The sequence below is a fragment of the Cyprinus carpio genome, chromosome A11, assembly GCF_018340385.1.
Source record: "Cyprinus carpio isolate SPL01 chromosome A11, ASM1834038v1, whole genome shotgun sequence".
Taxonomy (NCBI): domain Eukaryota; kingdom Metazoa; phylum Chordata; class Actinopteri; order Cypriniformes; family Cyprinidae; genus Cyprinus; species Cyprinus carpio.
In genome coordinates this window covers 22,435,627-22,457,896 of record NC_056582.1, presented here as the reverse complement: position 1 = coordinate 22,457,896, position 22,270 = coordinate 22,435,627, and the positions used below count along the sequence as shown (strand labels likewise).

The 22,270-nt window shown below is 37.6% G+C and overlaps 1 protein-coding gene across 17 annotated transcripts in view; it reads right to left on the bottom strand.

Annotated features, from left to right (window-relative positions):
* The window catches only part of LOC109098356 (calmodulin-binding transcription activator 1-like), a 285,375-nt gene that overhangs the window by 27,257 nt on the left and 235,848 nt on the right, over positions 1-22,270 (bottom strand). For all 17 annotated transcript variants that reach the window (XM_042766802.1, XM_042766804.1, XM_042766809.1 and 14 more), the window contains one exon: positions 2,998-3,151. In XM_042766802.1, coding sequence (XP_042622736.1) covers positions 2,998-3,151 — 154 coding nt within the window. The remainder of the gene's footprint in view (positions 1-2,997; positions 3,152-22,270) is intronic.

The window sequence follows — 22,270 nt, the reverse complement described above, 5'->3', positions numbered from 1 at the left end:
TGCCATCTGGCCGGCGCTTCTGAGCCGTAAATACCAGGACAGCCAGGCACAAGAACAGTTTCTTTCCCCAGGCAATCTACCTCATGAACAGTTAAATGTTCCCCAGTTATGCAATAAAAATTTGCAATATCCTTATATTTATTTGTTACCCCTCCATCCAAGTACATCCCTGCTTCTCACTCTATTCTATTCCATTATCATCTATAGCACAACGGTTCGTACAATTAATTTATTTCCTGATTTATTTTGCAATATTTGGCTTTTTTATGTCACTAAAACAAATTACTTGTATGCACAAGCATACTTGGCAATAAAGCTCTTTCTGATTCTGGGTAAGTGCATTACTGTACACAATCACTCCCGTCCCTTAAAATGATGTTCTCTGGTAAATGACTAAATGTCACAGATGCTGCTCATAGAGCATAAAACTTGCATTCAACACGGAACATTCCCAAAGTGCCACAAAAATGCTCTACTTCCTTTTAACTTATGAGTCGTAACTCAGGTGACTGCGGATAAACAGGTGCTGTTTTACTACAGCCGCCCCAAAAACAATGTAGCAATATAGTTTCATAAAGCGAAACTATGCAGCACTGACATCTGCTGGACATTTTGAGATGCTACAAATAATAATGCACGCCACAAGCCTGAACCAGTCAAATACCTTTTTGACTCTCTCTTTGCTGTTTCTTGTTCAGGATGTTTTAGTAATGAGGCTCTGGGTGCTGGTTTAATGAGATGAAAGCATCACAGATCTATATGAGCAGAGTGACAGTGACTAAAGCCGTCTTGTTTGCTTCTTCTAATGTTGATAGAAAACACAGCATGGAACCGTGCACTCCATCTACTGAGAGCATAATTTTTCATCTTTCAGTCCAGAAATAAACATCACAGTCATCTGACACAATCCAATTAGAGACACTCAGAGAAGAACTTCATGATTTAAGTTGATACAAATCAGTTTGTCTCAGCGAGAGAGTTGCATTACACAGCTGCTTACATATCCATCATGCATATTCAAATGTGTGTGTGTGTACACACTTGCAGATATATATGTGTATATATATTCATATGTATGTGTGTGTGTGTGTGTGTGTGTGTGTGTGTGTATATATTTATTTCATGAAAATTAAACACATTTTGCCCTGAGATTTTCTTTCTTTAAATATAAATACATAAATAATATTTAAATTGTTGTATTGAATTTAAATGTAATCTATCAATTAAATATTTTTTGAGTACTTTATTAAAGTAATGAGAATCTATTGAAAATCATTGAGAATCAGTGTTATTTTAGTATATTTGAGTTTATTATTTATTTTGAATTTTCTGTAAAATTTTAGTAATTTTTTGCTTTGTGTTTTTGTCATTTTTATTAATGATGATGACATTATTATTATTATTATTATTATTATTATTATTATTATTAAATATGTACATAGAGTTTACATTTATTTTTATTTCAGTTTCAGTTATTTTAGTACATCAAGTAAATCTAAAGAATACATTTTTTATTTCATTTGATTTTATTTCTGTTGCTTCAAAACACATTTTTTTTAATGGTTTTAGTTAATTATAATAACCCCATTGAGAATAATTTGCATTACACCTAAAAGCAAAATACTCCGAACAGTAAATGTAGGGGAAATGTGTTTAATTTACATAAAAATAAAATAAGTTTAATTTTCTTCATGCAGTATATCAATGGTGTTGCAATTCTTTTGCTGACTTTTAAAGATATTTTTACCTGAATAACACACATCTAACCAGAATGCCCCTTTTATGTCCCAGCACATATATGGGGCACATTAGGGCCATTTTATCTGAAGGGCCTGTGTCATTCAAAATACATGAGTAGTGAGAGCAGTCAGCCACCTGGAAATTTGAGTTCCAGCTCAGATTCCCTGCGATTTGCTCCTGACACCAGAAGGTGGCAGTCCTGCACCGTCATTGAGTTACACTCGCGGAAGGTCATTCAAAGAGATGATGATGATGGTGATGATGGAGAAGAAGCGTTCTCCTGCCCTTTCAGTGCTGCACTGCCATATCATGAAGTTAATGACTCATTGATGTGTATTCATATTTAAAAGTCATTCTAATATTACAAGAAAAATAACTGCTGTGAATGTACAGAGTGTCAGTGTGTGAGCATTGATGGAGTAAAACACGGTCAGCTGGTTTTGCAGTTAAAAGCACAGGAGACTAGAGAATGGGGAGCTTTTTTTTACTGACACGCACCTGCAGTACGGAGATTTTTTTTGACACTTTAAAATGTCTGAATGTCACTGGATTAGATACAAAATATGAAAGCAAATCTAATGCATTGACATTCAGATGTTTTAAGTGTGATTTAAGTGTCCGAATACTTTTTGAGACCACTGTAGATACAGATTAATCTTCTCTGAAATAACCATGAATATATAGCTATTAAAATAAATAAATACATAAACGGTATTATTTTTTTTTAAAAATACTCAAGCTATAATTTTGTGAAATTATTTAAAAGTGTAAAAATAGTATTTAATTGTACATATTTAGATTAAACAAAATGCATAATCTGAGCCAATCATAAATGAAATGCTTTCTATGAAATCATGGAATTCATGGAATTATTACAACAATCTTTAAAATGTCATTTTTTCCCCACAGAATTAATGGTGATTAGATGGAAATGACATTTGTTAGTTAAAAAATAACTGTTTTAGAAACACAATATGAAACGAATTGCTATGTTTTTATAATGTATTATCTAATGAAATGACATTCAGTTTCATATTTTTATATTTTAAGTGTGACTTAAGTGTTTTATATACTTTTTTAGGCCACTGTAGATACATATGAATCTTCTCTGAAATGACCAAGAATATAGAGCAAATAAATAAACGTTCTCAACTGAACTAGCTTAACTTGAACCAACTGAATATTTTTTTTCTATATCAGGAATTTTATACCATTTCTTTACTAATACACGGTGTAGAGATGTAGTTTAACACTCACACATGGGTTTGAGCTGCCCGATGAGTTCTTCCTTGGTCCATTTGGCCCACTCTTTCTTATCCGTGTTGATGGAGCAGAGGATGGGCCCGCATGGTTTCCCACAATCCTCTATGGCGGGCACGTTCAGGTAGTGGACCAGCACAATGTCAGGGTTCTGAAGAGAGAAACAGAAAAAGAAAAAGAGAGAAGCTGATGAGATGAAAGACTGCACATAATGAGGAAAGAAGGAAGTGAAGACAAAAGCGAGTGGAAATTGACACAGAGGGAGGCCAGCGTCAAGACGAAGCTCCTGCTCAAAAGAAAGTCCAAATTTTTGAGTTTATGGAGAAGAATTAGGAAATGTTTCTTGAATAAAACATGGTAAACCATGGTAACCAAACACATACTGCAGTGGTGCTCTTAGATAGTGGTTTAAATGATTTTTATTATAACTAACAAATGTCAGAGTTGTAGTTTTTATGCATGTTTGGGCTGAGTTTACCATTCCGACCATAAAATTTATGCATGTTTGATATATAGCTAATATATATAATAAAAAAAAATATAAAATATATATATTTTATATATATATATATATATATATATATATATATATATTATTAGCCCATATTTTTTACATTTATCTTACATATTTATGAAATATAATATTTATAATATTTTTATGATTGTATTTAATTCCAATCAATTGACGTAGCCATTGACTTCCATAGTATTTGTTTCCATACTGTGGAAGTTAAAGGCTACTGTCAGCATTCTTCAAAATATCTTCTTTTGTGTTCAACAGAAAAAAAGAAACATGCAGGTCTGGAACAACATGAGCTGTGTAAATTATGACAGAATTTTCAATTTTGAGTGAACTGTCCTTTTAATTGTGAATATTTAGAATCAAAATGCATAATCTGAGCCGATCATAATAAAATGCTAGCTATGAATTTACAGAATGAATGCAATTATTCCAAAAATGTTTAAAATGTCATTTCTTCCACAGAATTAATGGTAATTTGAAATGTGATGGAAATGAATGAATGTGATTGGGGAAAAAAGGCTGAATTCTGAACACATTCATAACAATTTTGCTGAGAACTGGTAGTTTATGAATTTGCACATTTTCATATATTCTACTACGCTTGCTGAGGTTTAGGTTCAGGGGTGGATCTTCTTCTAACAATCATATGTTTCTATTCAAATCAAACTGTATGAATTCATACAAAACTGCCACCTCATAAAAGAGTTACATTTTTGTAACTATTGAGATCAGAACAGAATTGATGCATGACATGCATGTGCACTGATATATATATATTGGCAGCAGATTATATTAGTGAACAAATTAAAACTAGTGTAATATGAAAGTGTGTTTTACAGGAGTCCATAGGGCCAAAAGTGCATATAGTTAAAGAGACACCCATATACTGCATCCATAGAGAAAGTGAAATGAACCCATGCAATAACACCTCCATCTAAACACACACACACTCAGCCATGGTGGAGGAGCAAACGTGTTAAACGTCAGCTCTGCGAGATGTTTTGCGTTCGGTGACATGGAGGTGGGAGTCATTAATTGGCAAGCACGCGTGAAAACACAACAGTCTCCCATTCTTCGCCCGAATTCCCTGGAGCAGATGCCCCCAATTAACTTCCAAGTATTTACCAACATCAAAACACCGCAATTCATGCCAGCTCAGAATTACAGCCATAAATTATCCTAATTGACAGCATAAGAGTAACAGGCGTTGTTTAAGGCTCAGCCACTATAAGCATGAGTCGTGGGTGTGAAGGGGATACGTGGAGCTTCAGGGGCAGAAATCCAGCAGCTTCGAATGACTAATCAAACTGAAATGCACAGATACACTCAAAGGACACGGCTGATACATGCAGCTATAGACTTAAACCAACAAGAAAAACACCCAGGAGTGGTGCGCATTTTATGTTCCTCTAGCCAAGAAAGTGGAAAAAATTTAGTCAAGCATCATGCCAACCCTGAAACAACATAAACTACCAAATTATGCTACAAGTTTAATTGAAATACATTTAATCATTGCTGTTAATAGTGTTCATCGTCTGTTTATTATATCATTAACTGAATTTTACCGTACATTTCTGCCATATGTACATTAATTTGACATAGTCACCACTGACAAGCTACTACTAAATATATTGTAGAAACTTAATTTTCTGTAAAGCTGCATTGCAATGATTTGTATTGTGAAAGGCGCTATGCAAATAAACTTGAATTGAATTGAATCACGTTTATACACTGCAAAACATTATTTTCTTCCTCCAAATTTTTACAGTTAAGTGAATTTTTTGCCAGTGGGGTCAGGAAAAGCAATCTTTTTTTTTTTTTTTTTTTTTTTTTTTAATCAACATTTGAATATAGGTAGGTTTTATAAAAATGTATAATTCTGAGCAAAAAGGTGAGACTACTGTACATCTGGATAATATTCAGTAGAATTATCAAAGCATAAATCCAGTAAATCGCTTCCATCAACACCTCCAAAGCTTGCACAGACATATACCACTTCCTGGATCAACATTTTACTCCGTAACATTATGCAGTTTTCATTTATATGCTGTCTGTTGCTGATGATTATTTATCATATGCATCTGTTTACATAAGAGATAGCTAGTTTTTCTATCCTGTTCACGTGTGTTTGTGTTCGGGAGGTTTTGTACTTGTTCAGAAGATGTGTAATAGCGCCCCCGAGTGTATAACAGTGAAAACATGAAAAGCCGTAATAACTTGTTAATGGTGGTGAAGCGTTTTCTTTTAAAAGATGAGATAACTCGTCAATGGCGGAGAAAGAGTTAAGAATTTTTAGATATTAATATTATATTATTTATTTTTTAATATTTGTGATTAGTTTTCATTGAAAAAATTTTTTTAAATTTTTGTTATTAATTTTTGTTTTTAGTGTTGTTTTACAATGCAAATATTTAAACATTTTAAAATCAATATACAGTTTTCTTGTGAAGATATATTGAACTTTTAAATTAAGTTTTTTTTTATTTTTTACCAAAAAGTTTTTGCTTAAAACAAGAAAACATCAGAAAAGTACACTTTATAAGGAAAAGGATGTTTATTTTTATTGTTTCAATAAAAAACTCAATTTTGAATAATTTCTCAAAAAACAAGTCAAGAATACACTTGAACTTTTTGCATGTTCAGTAAATGTTTAGATTTTTGTACTGGAAAACAGAACATTATTGAGTAAGAACATCATTTGCATTGTTTGTATTGCTCATATACAGGGTTAGTTACTTTACCATTCTTGTTTTTTCTCAGAAAAATTGTCTAGTTTAATGTGTGGTTTAGTATGTGGTTGGTTTGAATTATGTTTTAATTTTTTTATATTTTTTATATATTTTTTTTGGTTTTTTTTTGGTTATTTTTGTTTGAATTTTGTTGCTCTTATTCTGTTTTTAGCTGCAGACTAGATTTAGCCATACATAATTTTATTTTAATTTTGTTTTAATGACAATAATGAAATCTAAAAGCAGACCTACATGGAGGGAAAGGATGGTGTGGAGCACAAGAGAAATGTGGCAGCAGCGGCAGCCTGATTTTTGAAGCTTTGTCAATGTTAAACTGTCAATAATTTTCCTCTGCTGCCACTTACTTACCTTCTCTATCAATCTACATCCACGCTCTCCCTCCCTGCCGAAACTCGTCACACGTTCTGAGCGAATCGATGAAATACAGACCAGAGCTGGATTTTAAAATCCGTTCCTTTTGTCTAAGCTTCACCTTTGGCTTTTAAATAGAGCCAATCATTCAGCGCTCTTGCCTGAAAAGTTAGTATGTCTCTCTCAGTGTCCATGAAAGATGGAATCAACTTCTCCTTTCTCAGCATCTGTCCAGCAGCCCCATTAGCATTTTAATATTGCAGTTTTAGCAACCAGATGGGAGACGGAAATAAGCTAACACATTCATGGATGCTTATTTCAAGGTGTTTGCACAATACCTTTGGTAGATTTAAGAGGGAAAAAGGCTGCCGATTTCATCACAGTCTCAAACAAGAGAGAAATTGGATTGCATTATTAGTTTGCCTATGAAGGCAAGATTTTAACGTTTTGTTTTTGATAATTCTTCTACGGCATATTATTCACCACTCATGGTTTTTGTTTTTATTGGTGGGGTTATTGTGGGGGGGTGATGTTGTTTGTTCAAAGGTGTCAGATGTTATACTTGCAACAGAAGGGACTTACGTTCAGTCTCGGACCACCTGATGCATATCGTTTGCAAAAATGACAAATTTGTTTTGGTCTGGTTTTATGCAATTTCAGGGAGTCAGGGAGTTCTGTATGATCTGTGCTTAATACTAGACCTGAAATCTATGAGATTTGATTTGAAATATTTTCTAAGCAAACCCTAAATAGATTTGAAAAGTAAATTTATGACCATGAAGCTTGCACTGCAAAAGTCGTTTTTTTATTATTTTTTTTATAAGTATTAAACTATATATCAAAATGTGTGTGCAAATAATTTTTCTAACAGTATTTTTTCTTGTTTTTCAATAAAAAAGTAAACATCCTTCCAGATGTATTTACTTGAGAAAGAAAATGACAGTCTTACAAATTGTATAAGCTTTATCCAAAACAAGAAGAAAAAATAATAACATTTGCCCATCTTGTTTCAAGAATGTTAAAACTTTTTTATTGGAAAAACAAGTGGAAATAAAATATAGATTTTATGAGTTTTGGCAACAGGAGGGTCTAACGTATTTTTGGTCTCAGACCACCTGATGCATATTTTCTGCAAAAATGACAGTTTGATTGTCTAGTTTTATGCTATTTTAACTTGTTTATTTATTTATTTATTATTATTTTTTTAATGATCTGTAAATAATGCTAAACCTGAAATCTGCTGATATTCAATTTTCTGCACCGGTAACGGAAACGGTAGGTTTAAAATATTTTTTTAATAAATATTTAATAAACAAACACTAAATGAATCTGAAAGAAGAATTGATGATCATTAACTTTACACTGCAAAATTAAGCACAATTAAACTATATCAAAATGTGTGAGTAAATAATATTTCTAATCAGTATTTTGTCTTTTTTTTTTCAGTAAAAAAATTAAATAAATAAAAAAATCCATAAAACAAGATCTATTTATTTCAGAAGCAAAATTACAGTCTTACAAAAAAAAAAAAAAAAGCCCATCTTGTTAGAAGGATATAATTTTTTTGTGTGTTAATGTTTGTGTCCTGTTTTTTTTTTTTTTGGACAGTTTTACTTTGTAAAAAGCTCAAATTGCTCCTCGATGTGCTGACTCACCCAAAAGTTATCTTGCTTTTTGAACTGAATTGTGTGTGTTGTTCTCACTCAGTTTTACTCTAGTTTGTTTCCCAGTTGTGCAATACTTGCTGTTGCTTATGGCAGTTTTAACATGGCTGTATCCTGGCAACAAGCCTTGACAAGATACACACTCACACACACACACACAGTACACACACACAAATGCACATGTTTGCATGTGCGGCCAGTGTAGCTGAACCATAAACTGCTTCCATCTCATCAGAGTTAATGAAGGTAATAAATTAAGTGTATAAATATTTTCTCTCTCTCTCTCTTCCACACAGGTGGATCTTGCATTGCAAGCACGTGTGTGTCAATGACTGGAGTCGCCTCACACCTGCTGTACAGCTGTGTGTCTCATCCAAAACACATTCACAAACACACACACACAAATTTAATAGGAATAAGAAATGGTTCCAAATATGAGATCTGTGTGAGGAAAATACTGCAAGTGTTTATGGACCGGAAATCTTCTTGTCTGATACTTTATGGTGCTTCTTTGAAGCTCGACAGCTGCAGTTCTGTTCCACTTTCACTATATGGGAAAAAATGATGACAGAATATTAATTCTTGCATGAACTATTCTCGTTCTGCTTGCTTTAAAAGCGAATCAGACGCACACAGTGGGGCCAGAAACTGCGTCCGCAGAGTGTTTGACATTCTGCAGGCATGTCGTTCTGTGCTCATGCGTGACATCTATCGATCATACAATCTGTGTGTGTGTGTGTGTGTGTCTGGACTCGTAGCTGTATGCATTGCATATTGTGGGAGTCTAAAAGTATTGAGTCTGTGTGTGTGTACTCTGGGCTGTGTTTAATAGCTGCCCAGGATGCAGTGAATGTGATGATGAATGTTCCAGTGTGTCCATCATTAGGCTGCTCTCTGCCCAGGGCACACACACACACACAATATTCATTTCAAGGGCAATTTCCCCTCACATGCGAAGGCTTTCACGTGTGGACACAGAAGTGTGTGTTGTCATTTAAACTGTGAGTACGGCTCATCTTCACCGACCTGCCCAGAGGCTCCTGACACTGATATCTGCGCTCTGCTCACTTCATCTACATGCTAGGGCATTTATTTAGGTTGTCTAACGTGTTTGAGCCTGTTGATGCTATAAATTATGACATTAAAACACATCAAATTATGAATACACAAATGTACAAAGACATTTTGAGAAAAAGAGAGCCTGGAGTGCTGCATTAACCCCTTCATTACATGAATTATTAAATTACAGAAAATCATGAATTTTTTTTTTGTTACATTAATATAATCATTCAGATGTACTACTACTACTACTACTACCATTTCTTTTTTTTTCAAAATATAGCATTAGTATGGATTATATTCAGAAAAAGAGTATGAATAGCTGCATTAACTCTTTGTTGCATGAATTATTAAATCACAGGAAATCATTGTAACAAACCATTGTCTCTTTCTACTTCAATAAAACAATATAATATTTCAAATTTTATTAATAATAAGAATTATTATTAAAAATTATGCATTTGTTGCATTATTACATCACAAAAATCCAATAATTCACATTTATTTAACAACAATTATTTCTTTATTATGAATAAATTAATTAATTATATTATTCCATTTGTCTAGCTTTAAATATTCAATCCTATTGATTAAAAAAATATGCATTTTGCATTTACTTATGTGTTGTCATTTTTTAAAATTTTTTGATTATTTACCAATGGTTAATATTTATTATATTATTTAATTATATTATATTTATGAATTATTTAGAAGTACAATGACATGCAAAGGGGACAGCCAAACACATTATAGGTAAGGGTTAAAGGTGTACTATTTTATGTATAAATGGTTAAAATGGCTTTTTTAGTGATCACTTTAGAGTACACCAGCTTTAGAAGGTTAATGATTTTTTTTTGTCACTTTTATTTATACGCACAGACCCACATGAATACAAATGAACACACATGCAGCTTTACTGACAGGCATCTGCCACGGGGAATAGAGACGTCTCTTAAGCAAATGGAGATGTGCAAGAGAGCTGGGAAGATCTATGGTGACATAATAGCAAATTAATTGAGGATATCAATACAGCATTAATCACTAAAACACGCATGATGAACAAGCACAGAAAACGCTTATTCAAACACGTGAAAAAAAGAGAAAGAGAAAAAGGAAAGAGAGAAAAATGTGACGTGTTTCTGGAGACAGACTGCAGGAAAAAATCCTATCTAACTGTACAAAAAATTATTAAAATTCTAAAATATTAATGAAAGTAATGAATTTAAGTTTATTTGAAATATAATTTTAATAAAATAAACCAAGCAACCTATCTGTTGCATTCAGTAAATTAAACATCATTAAATAGTATTTTTGAAATATAACTAAAAAATAAATAACAAAATTCTCTCCCTGAGTTCATCTCTGTTCCTCTGAAGTTCCCTTTCGAAAGCTTCAGTCGATGCTGCGCTGCTCAGCGCATTGGGAAACGTCTTGTTCGTGACCAGCTGTGAATAATGTGTGTAACACGTCGATAGAATTGACCCGGCGGTAATATAGCCTCGGTTGATGACGTCATCTGAGCGTGCCCGCAACACGGGGCTATAAATAGATAAGCCACAGGTGCATCAACAGGTCTTTCTTTCTTCAGATCATTCTGTGCATGTGTGCGTCAGGAAGATTCTTTTTGTCTACTACAGATCTTCGTACGATGACCCAACGAAACAGTAAGTGTTGTGTTTCCTCCATGCTCTCGTCCTATGTATGAGCTGGATACGCATGATTACTGTTTTGTTTGTTTGGGGGAAGAGCACGCGGTTCTGGCTTTAGAGACGGGCGAGTGCGAGCATTGTGAAACTGTTCTCAGTGAAGATGCTTCGTGCTCGTCTGAACTATTTTCAGACCGCACCCCACCTTTTCGTCGGAGGGCTCTCGTGCGGGGTCTGCGTGACGAGCGAGCGACGGGCCCGTCCCTTTCGCTTACAGTGTCACCAGATCCACGCATCCTCTCTCGTGATCTCGAAGCGCGCTCCGGTGCTTCTTCGATTCACGAGGAGGGATGATATATCTCTTGAGTCTTCGGGCGATGAGCAGGGCTCTGAACTCTGAACGCTCCTCTCGCGAGAGGAAATCGGTCGAGGAGCTGCTCGAGGTGGTTACTCGCCGCGCGGTGGACAGGCTGCAGCTTGACTGGCCACGCGACCAAGAGACCCCCAAACGTAGTAAGGCTGGAGGATAGGTTTCTGTCGGGTGGTAGGAGAGAGAGACCGCAACATCAGTCTCTCCCCTTTTTCGAGGACCTCCATGATGAACTGTCGAAGTCATGGAGCAAAAATACTTCCCGCATCTTTGTGCCCTCGACGTTGACTTTTTCAACTATCGTGGATGCAAAGTCGCGGTGGATATTCGGAGATGCCTCGGGTTGAAGAGTCGCTTGCGAGCTATCTCTCACCTGAATCTGCATCCTCGGTGAAGAAACCTACTCTCCCCACTAAACCTTGTAGAATTACATCATCGCTAGTGGGTAAAGCTTATCAAGCTGCAGGTCAGGCTGGTGCTGCGCTGCACACTATGGCAGTGTTACAGGCATACCAGGCTGACCTATTGAAGGACTTGAGTGTGGGCAGTACAATCGACGAGGAAGCATTCGCTGAGCTTCGTCGGGCCACAGATTTGTCCTTCCGTGCGACTAAGCAGACGGCCCGTGCCATTGGCCGGTCGATGTCAGCTTTAGTCAGCACGGAGAGGCATCTGTGGCTTAATTTGACGGGCATTAAAGAGAAGGAACGTTTGTTTCTTTTAGACTCCCCTATCTCTCTCATCTGGCCTGTTTGGCGATTCAGTTAATACGGTCGTCGACAGGTTTAGGGAAGTAAAGAAACATGAAGAAGCGTTCGTTCAGTTTCAGTTTCTTCCTCGCCGCACTCAAGGGGAGGGGCCATCAGCCACCCAGCCTCGCCCCGGTCCTTCAAAAACCAGGGGAGGTTAAAAAGCAGAGCGTGGCAGACCGTGCTCCCCCTCGTAGGGATTGGGGACAGGCTCGCCGTGCTCAGCAACCTCCCAAGCCAGACCTCAGGACTTTTATTAATAAGAAGAAGAAGTCCTGATGCCATGGCACCCGTGCTGGTGGGGGTAGTCCCTCACAGGGTGGGGCGCGCTCGAGAGCTTTTCGCCCCGCCCCGTTACCCTCACGAACCCCTCCATCCCCGCCGCTTCTGGTGTCTCGGGGGGCGGGGGTTTCCAGCGAGATATTAGATGTTCCAGTGCTTCCTGCCATCATTCTGGACACGGAACATCTAACATCCCCTCAAAAGGACGTATTGAAATTGGTACCACTCTCAGAGAGTCTGGCAGCGTGGAAACTTCTGCCAGGCATTTCTGCATGGGTATTGAGCACAGTACGGGTAGGATACAGGATCCAATTTATTCGTCATCCTCCACGTTTCAACGGCGTGGTTTCCACTTCCGTGAAACCGGAGCTGATGCAGGTACTGTCTCAAGAGCTACAAACTCTTCTGGGCAAAGAGGCCATAGAACATGTTCCTCTTCCACAGAGAGAGTCGGGCTATTACAGCAGATACTTCCTAGTTCCCAAAAAAGGGTGGGGGAGTGCGTCCAATCTTGGATCTTCGAGGCTTAAAACCGTACAATCAGAGCACTCAAGTTCAAGATGTTAACCGTCAAGACGGTCGTGTCGCAAATTCATTCGGCATCGCGATTGGTTTATCACGATCGATCTGAAGGACGCATATTTTCATATAGAGATTTTGCCACAACACACGAAATTCCTGAGGTTCGCTTTCGGGGGCGAAGCATACCAGTTTCGGGTTCTTCCTTTCGGCCTAGCCTTATCACCCCGCACGTACACAAAATGCATGGATGCAGCGCTGGCTCCATTACGACTCCAGGGCATTCGCATTTTGAATTATATCGACGATTGGCTGATACTAGCGCAATCGCGAGAGATGGCGCTACAACACAGGGACATCGTGTTAGCTCATCTAGTTTCTCTGGGGTTGAGAGACTCAACACCGAGAAGAGTGTTCTCTGTCCGACTCAGAGAACGACTTATCTCGGGATCGTTTGGGATTCGATCACGATGCGGGCACAACTGTCTCCCGCTCGGATCGAGACCATTCAGCAGACCATTAGCAAGGTCAGGCTAGTCCAGGATCGCACTGTTCGTCAGTATCAAAAGATGTTAGGTTTCATGGCTTCAGCATCCACGGTGATTCCTTTGGGGCTGTTACACATGAGACCGTTTCAATTGTGGCTAAAAGCAGAGGATTTCATCCGAGAGCCAATCCTCAAAGGCAAATAAAAGTGACGCGCCGCGGGCTTCGTACACTATCTCTGTGGATCAGACCCCGGTTCCTTGCCTTGGGTCCCACTCTAGGGGCACAGTGTCGTCGCAGACTGCTAACGACAGATGCCTCCCTGTTGGGCTGGGGAGCAGTTTTGGATGGCCACCCAGCTCAAGGGGAATGGGGGGGTCGTCAGCTCGATTGGCACATCAATTGCCTCGAGCTGATGGCCGTATTTCTGGCTCTGAAATATTTCCTCCATCATTTGAGAGACTGTCATGTTCTAGTACGGGTGGACAACACAGCAACAGTCTCATATATAAATCACCAGGGGGGTCTGCGCTCACGCAATCTGAACAAGATAGCGAGGCAGATTTTTCTTTGGGCCCAGGACAAGCTCCTGTCACTCAGGGCAGTTTACATTCCGGGGCGTTTGAATGTGGGAGCGGATTTTACTGTCCAGACAGACACTTCCGACAGGGGAATGGAAACTCCACCCAGAGGTAGTGGAACAGATTTGGGAAAAATTTTACGAAGCAGAGGTGGACCTCTTCGCCTCCCTTCAGACAGCGCAATGTCCCCTCTACTTCTCTCTGAGTCACCCAGCCCCCCTGGGTCTGGATGCGATGGCGCACACATGGCCCAGAATGCGCCTGTATGCATTTCCTCCAGTTTCTCTGCTCCCCGGGAGTCCTAGCCAGAGTTCGCCAACAAGGGTCTTGCCTCTTGCTGATAGCGCCACGTTGGCCGAACAGGGTATGGTTCTCGGAGATAATATCTCTCCTCGACGGCTCGCCATGGGCGATTCCGGAGAGGAGGGACCTTCTGTCTCAGGCAGGGGGTACGATATTCCATCCCAGGCCCGACCTGTGGAATCTTCATGTTTGGCCCCTGAAGGGTACCAGCTGAGGAACACAGGGCTGTCGCCGGGTGTTATTGATACCATCCTTAGTGCTAGGGCTTCCTCCACCAGACAGAGTTATGCCAGTAAATGGGGTGTCTTTGACAGGTGGTGTGTGGTACACAATGTAGATCCGGTCAACTGCCATATTGCTTCAGTTCTGGACTTCATGCAAGAGAAGTTGTCAACAGGCACATGCCCTGCTACTCTTAAGGTTTATGTGGCCGCTCTTTCGGCTTGCCACGCCTTGATTGACGGGATGCCACTCGGGAGACACCCTCTGCTCTCTCGCTTTCGTTCTTCGTGGGGCCAGACGACTGAGGCCTACAGTAAAGACCAAGATGCCTTCTTGGGACTTAGCTATAGTTCTCGAGGGTCTGGTTGAAACCCCCTTTGAACCTTTAGAGTCAGCGTCTGATAGACTTCTAACTCTAAAAATGGTTTTTCTCATGGCAATAACTTCTTTGAAGAGGATTGGGGATATGCAGGCTCTGTCTATCTCACCATCATGCTTAGACTTTGCCCCAGGGAGCGTGAAAGTGATTCTGCATCCTCATCCTGATTACCTGCCTAAGGTTCCGTTTTCGGCTGTACATCCGGTCATTCTAGAGTCCTTCTGTCCTCCGCCGTTCGCAACGCCGGAGCAGGAGAAAATCTTATAGACTGTGTCCAGTCCGTGCTCTTCAGACTTACGTCCACCGCACTAGCCAGTGGCGTAAGTCGGAGCAACTGTTCGTCTGTTATGGTGGTGGTAACAGAGGAGCAGCTGCCACCAGGCAGACCATGTCTCACTGGGTCAGGGATGCTATTGCTTTGTCTTGTGAGTGGTGTTGTGAATATTGTCCTATGGGTTTTAGAGTTAACTCCACAAGGGGGGTCGCCTCCTCTAGTGCTTTAGCAAGGGGTGCCCCCTTACAACAGGTTTGTGATGCGGCAGGTTGGTCCTCTCCGCACACATTCATAAGATTTTATAGTTTGGATGTCCATGCTACTCCGGGCTCTCATGTCCTTGGGTAGGGGTGCCCAAGTTAATGTCTGAGGCCTTCTTGTGGTTTGGTAGCACACCTGCACAACCTTAGGGGTCCAGACATTTTCAAGCACGGCGGCGTGGGTATTCTCGTTCCCAATGCGCTGAGCAGCGCAGCATCGACTGAAGCTTTCGAAAGGGAACGTTCCCGGTTACTTAACTGTAACCTTGTTCCCTGAGAAAGCGGAACGAGATGCTGAGCTGCATTGCCGTACTGAAATATGTCCCAGGACTGCTCTTCAGACAAAATGTCCTGTTGATGCATCTGTGGCTTATCTATTTATAGCCCCGTGTTGCAGGCGCGCTCAGATGACGTCATCAACCGAGGCTATATTACCGCCGGGTCAATTCTATCGACGTGTTACACACATTATTCACAGCTGGTCACGAACAAGACGTTTCCCAATGCGCTGAGCAGCGCAGCATCTCGTTCCGCTTTCTCAGGGAACAAGGTTACAGCTAAGTAACCGGGAACGTTCCCAAGAGTCTGACAAAAAAGCCGTCTGAGGACATCACTCACCTCTGGACGGCACAGAGAAAAACTGATGCATGTTGGGCCTCAAACAATACTCAAAACAAGAAGAAGAAGAAGAAGAAGAAGAAGAAAAACATCTACACACACATACTCACACACACCCCCCTGTATGCACCACACGTCAGGTCTGAAATAATGAAAAGGCCGATAAGTTTTTTTTGTGTGCACATGTGGCCAAAGTGTGTCCATTTATAACTGTCTATTTTGTACATCAATGAAACATACTGAGGTTAAGACAGGAGATAAATATTGTTTTATATCTTATTGCTTTATATCGTATATCTTTAATGACTTTTTATTGATGCTTAAAACAAAAAACCCTACTGTTTTTACTAAAAAAAAATGCAAACATATATGTTTACATACTGTTTATCATAATACGACCTTTGTTTGACCTTCAGTTTTATTCTACTGGTGAAATTTTGTGTTTATTCTGATTTTTTGTTGTTTTTTTTTTTCTATATTTAAAATGTTGTTTATTAAGGAGAAGAAACAGAAGAATGAGGAGAAAGTGTTCTGCATCTTCCTGCTCACAGACACCGGGGGAATGCCTTACCGGCCTAAAAGAGAGGCTTGGTTGCCTGACAGCCCTTTAATTGCTTCATTAGTGTAATTAATTTGCTCTCTTTTCAATTAGCAGCTGGGCCTTTGTGATGTTATTGTTATTTTCTCTCTTTTCTTGCTCTTCTGTTTTCTTTCATTTGCTCTCTCCTTCTCTCTGGTCTCGTGGAAAAGACCCCTCCAAAGTGAAAGTCCAGAGAAGCTTCTGGAGCAGTGAATGTTCAGTCCTGCTTAACGTACAGCTCTTCCTCCAACACATCTGCCTCCCTCACTCCCTTTCTCATAACCAGAAACAGAACCTGCGTGAATCTGTGTCTGCACAGAAAGCTCCACAGTTTTCAAATGACATTTATTGCCATGCTTATTTGCTGACAATATTAAACTGACAAAAGTGAAATTTAACTAAAGAAAATAAATTATTGAGCTTATATTTCTATAATTAGATAATATATAATGAATTGTTTATATAAAATATATACAAACAATTCTATACTATATAACACACAAACACATATTATTTCTATAAATTGTACAATTTATAAAAATGTATTTCAAAATATAAAACAACAAAACTTTTATACAATTAAATATATAACAAATAATTTACATAAGTTATATACAATTATAAATGTATTTTTGATTTTAGAATTATTTAAATAAAAGTAAAAAAAATATGGTAAAACTGTGAATAAAAGCTACAAGGTCTTTGTGCTAACTAATTAAAAGAATTGCTAAAAATAAATAAATTAACTAAAAGTAAAAATTTTTATAGCATTTAATTATACTGTATATAGCTAATTTATATAAATATATAAACAATTATAGAACATTATTTATATAATTGTATAATACATTATTTATATAAAAGTGTACAAATATATATGTTTAAATAGAATTAAAAGATACAGAAATTATTTATATACAAATATGTATAATTATACATTGATTTTAGAATGACTTATTTATATAATTATTTAAATAAAAGTATCAGAAGTTCAAAAGGAAATGCTGACTAAAGGAATTATAAAGTATTCTGAAATGAAAAGGAAAAGTACAAAGTGAAAATAAAATAAGGAACAAAGCCAGTGAGCAGGTAAATTCTGTTAAAGTCAGAAAAAAAAAGTACAGCTAAAAGGTACATTATTGTATCTTATTTATCCCTAAGTAGTACATATAAGTTCCTTTTGAAAGGCTAACACCACCAATTTTTTTCCGACAGTGTGTGTGGTGTTCTGTACAGATACAGAAGTCTTTGTGCTTCCTGATCCGGCACTGGAGCTGGCACTTTTCATGGTTAGGCATGAATTCTGGATATATCAGTTACATTTTGTTGAAGAGCTTTTCACGTTTTATTCAGCTTGCATCATAGGCACAAGCATTATCTAGCGTCCAGGTTGTCTTTCTGTTTGTATAGTCGGGCTGTTGAGGGTGTTTGTGGGTCAGAGGCTGACAGCCGAACACAGCTCCTTCAGCAGCCTGTAATCAGCTCCAGACCCGCTCAGCTTCAGCGCTTCCTTAAGGCCTTTCAGGTAGGATGCATTATTTAATGGGCCATGAGCTCTTGCTCCCTGACTTATGCTGTTCTTTCTCTGTCGGTCTGTCTCTCAAACACACACTCACACACAAATGTTCCCTTATGTTTTCAGAAACTACCTCTCCAGCGCTACTTCCAGTTAAAACCTGCCGAGCTTTGAAACACTGAACCCACCTTGAGGTTTTTGTTCGAACAACTGCATAATGGCTGTTCCTGTCTGAGAGGTCAAGGGGAAAACAGCACTAATGGCTCACTGGCTCCACAACACGCCACATTTGTCTCAGGACCTCTTCTGAGTGAGGGTCACAAGCACCTCCTGAGGATCTGCAGATTTGAACAAATGCATGTGTGTGTGTGCTTTTCACCTCTCTCCGGTTAACAGGCACAGGAAGTCTCAGTTCTCCTCAAGGACTTGACAAAAAGGCTTCGATGCATCACGTAGTGTTCAGACGGAAGGCTTAGGGTGGTAAAGTCACGCCTTTCACTTTTCAAGTTAGTCTTTTTGGGAAAGAACAGCGCTGAACTTCAAAAGGAAATGAATAATGCCTTAAGTTTCCAAGGGTTTAAGTGTCATTGCCCACTGTGAACTTTTGTTATGAAATACTTATTTTAAAGCATGTTTGACTATTGAAAGTCTCCTAGCTTGATATGAAAAGTGGTTTTCTTTCTTGTCATTCTTTTTAAGGAGCAGGACATATTCAAGTGCTTGTCCTCTTTATAAACAGCCTATTTCCTTGAGTTAACTTCTCCTCAGTCACAGGTGGTTTCACTGGGAGGGACATTCTCATTTTAGAGAGCATCTGCATCTGAATATTAGCATACATCCCCTGCAAACAAGTTGAGTCATCAATATTTTGGCCCATTTTCCCAGAAGGCAAAGACAGTCAATTTTTTGTTTTTGTCAACTTTAGGAGTACACTGGCATACAGTGCCACCAGACATGGACTTAAAACCCACAAAACTTTGCCAGGATCTTTAAGCAGAATTCAGGTACTCTTCAGATGTTAAGGGTTAGTAAGATTGACATTTTTTATTTCAAGAAATTTCGAATGCTCACCAAAGCTGCATTTATTTGATCAGAAATACAGCAAAAACAGTACAATTGTGAAATATTATTACAATTTCAAATATTTTCTACTGTAATAAATTGTAAAATGTAATGTAATGTAAATGTTATTCATGTGATGCAAAGCTGAATTTCCAGCATCATTACTGCAGTCTTCAATGTCACATGATCCTTCAGAAATCATTCTAATATGCTGATTTGCTGCTCAAGAAATATTTATGATTATCATCAATGCTGAAAACACGTTATCTTCTTAATATTTTTATGGAAGCTGTGATACAACAAGTATAATATAGAAATTTCAAAAGAACAGCGTTTATTTGAAATGAAAATGTTTTGTAACATTATAAATGTCCTCACTGTCATTTTTGATCAATTTAATGATCCACAATTGTTTTTAATTTTGATAATGTATGGAAGTCCATTTCCAAATCAACAGGTCATTGTGAGATTAAAAACAACAAATTATTCAGTTTTTTCTTTTTTTTAAATGACAATAAAGTTGCAATGATGTCAAATAAAATAGCAACTGTGAGATATAAATTCAAATAAATAAATAAAAAATTCTGAAGTGCGTTTCCAAGTGGAACATTTAGCAGAAAATAATAAATGACGGGACTTAATTTTATTCACTGAGAGTTGCTTGGATTCCTTCTGGATAATCACAGCAGCAAAAAAAGTTTTAAAAGCAAAATACAGTGACAACATTTTGATGACAGTTTATAACTTTTTTAAAAGAAAAAAAAATGATGAAGTAAAACCAGTGCTGTAAGTATGGAGGCGTGTGTTCTGAATGAAGCTGCATGTGTGCTTATGGAGCTGAAGGTGAATGTTAACACTGTATTGAGTGCAGTGGTGAAGTGTGTTGACCAGAGCCCAGCATCGTTCCCTAATGCCCGGCGGAAACAGCAAATGGCTTCGCTTTACTCAGCATGAAATGGAAGTGAATGGAAGGGTCAACTGCAATACAAAAATGTGGTCACAATTTCAACAGGCTGTCAAAAGACATGAAATCAAAAAGAGGTGGTGAGGAGGAACAGAAACAACACAGAGAGGAAGAGAAATGAAACTTTATGCATTTTCTCACCGTGTGTGATTTGCAGCCCTTAATGCTATGTAAGACATTTAAAACATTCTCACGCATAAAGATTCAGATGACACTCGTGGTAAACAGCTATCATGTGGCCTGCCATACAGGGTTTCAGATTCCCCTACAAACCGCTGGCAAAATGCATGGCTGAATGAATAAATAAAAGGCTCTTTTGGGGCCGTCTGTAGCCTCCAGGACTGAGAGACGAAGGGTGACTAGTCTAGACTCCTGACTGTCACAAGTCTGCTCCACACTGCAGCTTATTCTGCCCATAAACTCTCCATTTAGACAAGTCTAACCAACATATAAAGTGACCAGCTCTGATAAGAAAGCACTTTAACATCAGAAAAATTATTATATGCACATTATTATATTTTTTAACAAATGAAAAAAAAAAACCTTTTTATTACATTATTTATTTTAAGTAACAGAAAAAAAAAAATATTTTCTTTCTTTCTTGGATATTTTTCCCCCCGATATTTAAAATTTGTAACAACAGATTTTTTTTTTCTTTTATTGACTTTATTTTTCAGATTTGTATTTCATTATTTGGAAATTTCAACAACAGAAAAATTGTTTTATATCATTATTTATTTTGAAAAAAAAAGTAAAAAAAAATAAGTTTTCTTTTAATTTTTATTTCATCATTTTAGCAACAGAAAAATGAGCATCTCTGAGTGCAAACATACACAACTTCCTCTTTATGTGTGCAGCACGGCTCCACACTTCCTGTATCATTTTTATATTGTTTATCTCTATTGGTTGACTGCTAACTGCTAACACAACCATCTTTTTATCTTATGGCTGGTTTCGTAATTGATATATGGACAAAACTTTACTGAGCAGAGATACATGGGTTCCTCCTAAGGATTTTTCTTTTTAGCCCAAACATTTAAATAACACCTGGTTCAGAAATCATCATGCTTATGACATCACAGACATAATTGCATCAACATGTGTTTGCCTGCATTTGGCACAACAAACACCTACAACATCATGATGGAGATTATGCCAATCATACAGCACTGTTGAAAAGTTTAGGGTCAGTAAGAAATTTTTAAATAACTTTTATTCAGCGAGGATGCATTAAATTGTGCAAAAGTGACAGTAGACATTTATAATGTTGCAAAAGCTTTCTATTTCAAATAAATTCTGTTCTTATGAACTTTATATTTATTAAAGAATCCTAAAAAAAGTATTACAGTTTCCTCCAAAAATCTGAAGCAGCACAACCATTTTCATAATTATAAATATTTCTTGAGTATAAATTCAGCATATCAGAATGATTTATTTATTATATTTTGAAATTGAAGTATTTTTTCAATATACTGATTTTTTTTCTTTTTGTTAATGTGATACATTATATTTTAAAATATATTCAAATAGAAAACAGTTACTTTTAATTGTAATAATATTTCCCAATATTACTTTTTTTTTTTTACTGTATTTTTAATCAAATAATTATAGCCTTGGTGAGCAGAAGATACTTCTTTCAAAAATATGAAATCACAGCAGATGACACTTACATTTAAATTCACAATGCTGCTCTTTTGCCATAGTAACAGCAACTTTGCTCATGTTGGTGGAGCTTTTCACACATCTTCACTATTAAATATGATTTTTAGAAGTCTACAGACATCACTTAATCTCAGAGCTCACCGTAGGTCTGCGCTGAAGGGTTTATACATTATCACTAAAAATCAATTTCTCTATGGAATAAATGAATGGGATTTTTATCTCAGAGCCCCACTGTTGCGCTCTATTTGTATGCAGACACCATCCTGTGTTATAACATTAATATGTAGCAAGTGCTGCTTCATAAATCAAACGCTGCTGATGATAATTTGCTTGTGATTGGACAGGTGTGCCGGTGTGTGGATGAAAGTTTTAAGCATTGTGAGTGTGCATGGGTAGGTTTACTCTCTCTCTTACACTCTCTCTGTGTGTAATGTAGGTGGACTCACCCTC